General features: G+C 41.8%; 1 protein-coding gene across 1 annotated transcript; it reads right to left on the bottom strand.

The window, feature by feature from the left end:
* Window positions 1-2004: 2004 nt before the first annotated feature.
* LOC140117009 (odorant receptor 131-2-like) lies at window positions 2005-2925 on the bottom strand. Its single transcript, XM_072133440.1, has one exon. It carries the CDS (start codon window positions 2923-2925, stop codon window positions 2005-2007), a length of 921 nt encoding a protein of 306 aa, XP_071989541.1.
* Window positions 2926-3507: the final 582 nt, after the last annotated feature.

The following is a 3507-nucleotide window of genomic DNA, read 5'->3' as shown; positions in this document are numbered from 1 at the left end:
ACTGGCAGGTGGCTGTACGAGGTGATGTTCTTGGCGGAGGGCCTGTAGTGCGGAAACCCATACAAGGTTTTTCTGCTTTGTACATATCCTGATTTTTCCTTTCTCCCAGTCTGGGTTCAGCCCATAATCCCCTTATTCTGCTTGAGCCGGAGACTGTCAAGAGACATTCCTTGAACTTTATTCAGTTGTGCTAGAAAGCACCCATCTCTACTGAAAGCAGACTTCCTCACAAAGGACTGTGCTCCTCATCACAGAGGAGATTTTGTGCCTTTTTCTCTTCCTCAAGGACCCAGAGAATGGATTCCGATGTATTGAGCTGAGAAATTTGTTTATTTTTAGTACTTTCCCAAGCTCATTTAAGTGGCACAGTGGCTGAGTGAGTAGCGCTTCTGCCTTGCAGCGCTGGGGTCCTGGGTTCGATTCCCACCCAGGTCAACATCTGCAAAGAGTTTGTATGTTCTCTACGTGTTTGCGTGGATTTTCTCTGGGTCCTCCGGTTTCCTCCCACACTCATAAACATACTGTTAGGTTGTTTAGATTGTAAGCCCCATGGGGACAGGGACCAATTTGACATGCTTTGTGCAGTGCTGCGTAATCTGTAGGCGCTATAAATAAAGAATTATTATTTTTGGCAAGATGGCTGCTCTATTATTGCCCCTTTACCACTTACTACCCCCATTTTACACTCATTTTTTGGGTGTTAATATCCAGGTCCCCATGGATTTCAAAGGGGTTTAAGAATCAGGATCAAGTGTTTTCTCAATGTTTGATTGAACCCTTTCATTACTAATTAATTGAATAAATAAATAAGAACTAAGTTCCGTAGAAGTGGGAATAATGTGGAACAGATCTCCAGGGAACAATCAATGAGGATGTAAAAATATATTTTAATTTGTTGGAGAGGAGATAATCATAGGTTGGTTCAGTTCAGTAATGCATAGATTGTATAGTTTACCTATATATATCAAAGTATATATTTAAGTACACAACAACATTAAGGAGAACTCAGACTAGATGAGTAGATGCTCCATTCTGAGTGCAGACCTTGATCCTGTTTTACACAGGAGTATCTTACATGCACCATGTGCCGCCACCGACCCGTCCACACATCATACCCAACTTATGGTGGAACTAGAGGACAGCTGTGGTCATTTTTTATTACCGGTAACCAATAATCAACTTTAATTCATGGAACATAAATATTCAGCTCTAGTCCTTGGCTGTGGGGCACCTGACCTCAGGAGTCTTGGAGATTTCAACCAACGCTGTAGTCACCGGCCATAGGAATTCTGCCAAAACCGCCAATCCTTCCTAGGATTGCATCTATTTATATGACCTCCTCTATAACAGCGCTGTTGCCTTTGAGAACAACTCCAACCTACCTTGTTGTGACCACAAGAATATCCGGAGCACAACATATCCTCTTCTACACATCCGGTCCTCCAGAAGAAAAGGCCATCCATTTGAATGTTAAATAGTATAGGATGGGCAGATACCTTCACTTTGCTCCACCTTCTGTCTCTACAGCCAAGGAATGGGGCATTGAGAAGTCCCCTTCAGAGAGGAGTTGGCCTAATCTTACATGAATAATAAAGCTGAAATCAAGGTCAATTGGGGAAGTTGCCCAGGTATGCCCAGTGCTGACACCGGCCCTGGAAAGGACTATTTTATTGAAGATCTTCTGATTGATCTACTGATCAGAAAGTTATCCTATATTCTGTGGATATGAGATAACTTGTTATAATTGGAATAACCGCTTGTTATGGTCCAAGTTGTGATCCAAGAATCTGAAGTCTTCATAATATTAAATTAAACCTGAAGTCAACCACCCATGGGAATCTTGAAACCCAACTACTATATTAGTCCACTTACATATAAGGAGAAATGACAAGTTAGTAAACTTCTCCACGGTCAACTCATCACTAAGATTCACTAACGATAGGACACCAACAACCCTAAAGAAGGTAACCCTAAGTGAAGGCCCAAAATCTGTCTATATAAGGGCTATATTTTTAAATTGGAATACATTTTCTTAATATATTTACGGAACAACTCGTCTCGTATCCCATAAATTAATGGGCTAAGAAACCTTGGAAGGCAAATGGTGATGAAAAAAAAGGCAACATTTACAGAAAAATGGTAATTGCGGAAGGTAGTTTCGACAAAGTGAGATGTTAAGGAAGTCATGCACAGGAGCAGCTGGAATGCATGGAGCATGACCGTCTTACCGGCTTTAAAAGCAGACGAGCCACCGATTTTATGGGCCACCGCTATAACCTTGATGTATGTGAACACAATGATTAGTCCTACAATGCAAAGACCTGTGATGATATTAACAGATTTCATGGTGTTTTGGAGAGGTGTCATGATTACCGCGGCATTTTTACAAGCTACACTAGTGGAGAGGAAGGTGCTCTTTTCAATAGAAAAACTCATGATGATCATATCCACTATATTGGGTAGAAGGCCAAAGATCCACATTAAAGCAATGGCGGCACAAGATTTCGGCACCGTACACAATTCGGTGTGTCTTAATGGATGACAGATGGCTACATAGCGTTCCAAAGACAGGATGGCCAAGTTGTATGGAGTCACCACAAAGGAGGTCAGTGTTGCCGTCAGGATGATGTAGCAGATATTCAAAGGAAGGTAGACCATGTAAATGGACAAGGCCAGGAGAAGTAGCCCCAAAAATAGATAAAATGAATCGCAGAAGAGCATGTGGGCGAAAAGAACGTAACGTGCGTTGTCTTGAACGTTGGTGATGGTGAAGAAGATGCTTAGGAGAATCTTTATGAAACAAAGGAAGAAGAAGAAGCAGACAATAAATAGGACCAGGATGAACGTCTTGATAGCAGAGGTGACATTAGCATTGGAGATGGAGGCTATTGTCAGGTTTACATCTACAACGGAAACATTTTCCATGACTGATGGTCTGTCCCTGTAAGAAAATTTTTTTCAAAGATTACAAAAAAAGTTGTGGCAAATAGAAAAACTAAATTTGTGAATTAGTTGAGAACTTAAAGAGGTTTTTCGTGGCCCTATATTAGTAGTGAGTCATCCATAGTGTAGGTCATTTTCAGTTATCGGATTGGGATGCAACACTTGGCCAACACTAAGCTAATATATACATTAATCTTGCTAACTGTGGCCAATACAGACACTTCCAGTCCCAGTCGTATTGTATGACAACTCATTGACAGGGTGCTGGGTGTCGATGAGGTCATGAGTAGTTCCCCAAAAACATGGCGGTAATAGCTGTGAGCGGTGCCGGCACTGATGGGGGTGTTGACTGCAAAACATTGCAGTTTGGGTCCACTCATCCCTAGTCATTAGTAGTATAGGGGGCTGGAGACGTTGAACCCCCTTGAGATGAATGAAGTGCATAATTCTTGTGTTTAGCTTTCCATACTTTATCAACAGTAATACTACTACATGGTGTTGGGATGATGTATGGGGGAGCTGGAAGCTGACACCTCTACGTCTAGTTTATTATACAAGGTCCAC

Source organism: Engystomops pustulosus, chromosome 2 (assembly GCF_040894005.1).
Source record: "Engystomops pustulosus chromosome 2, aEngPut4.maternal, whole genome shotgun sequence".
Lineage (NCBI taxonomy): Eukaryota > Metazoa > Chordata > Amphibia > Anura > Leptodactylidae > Engystomops > Engystomops pustulosus.
This window is presented reverse-complemented; position numbering and strand designations above follow the sequence as displayed.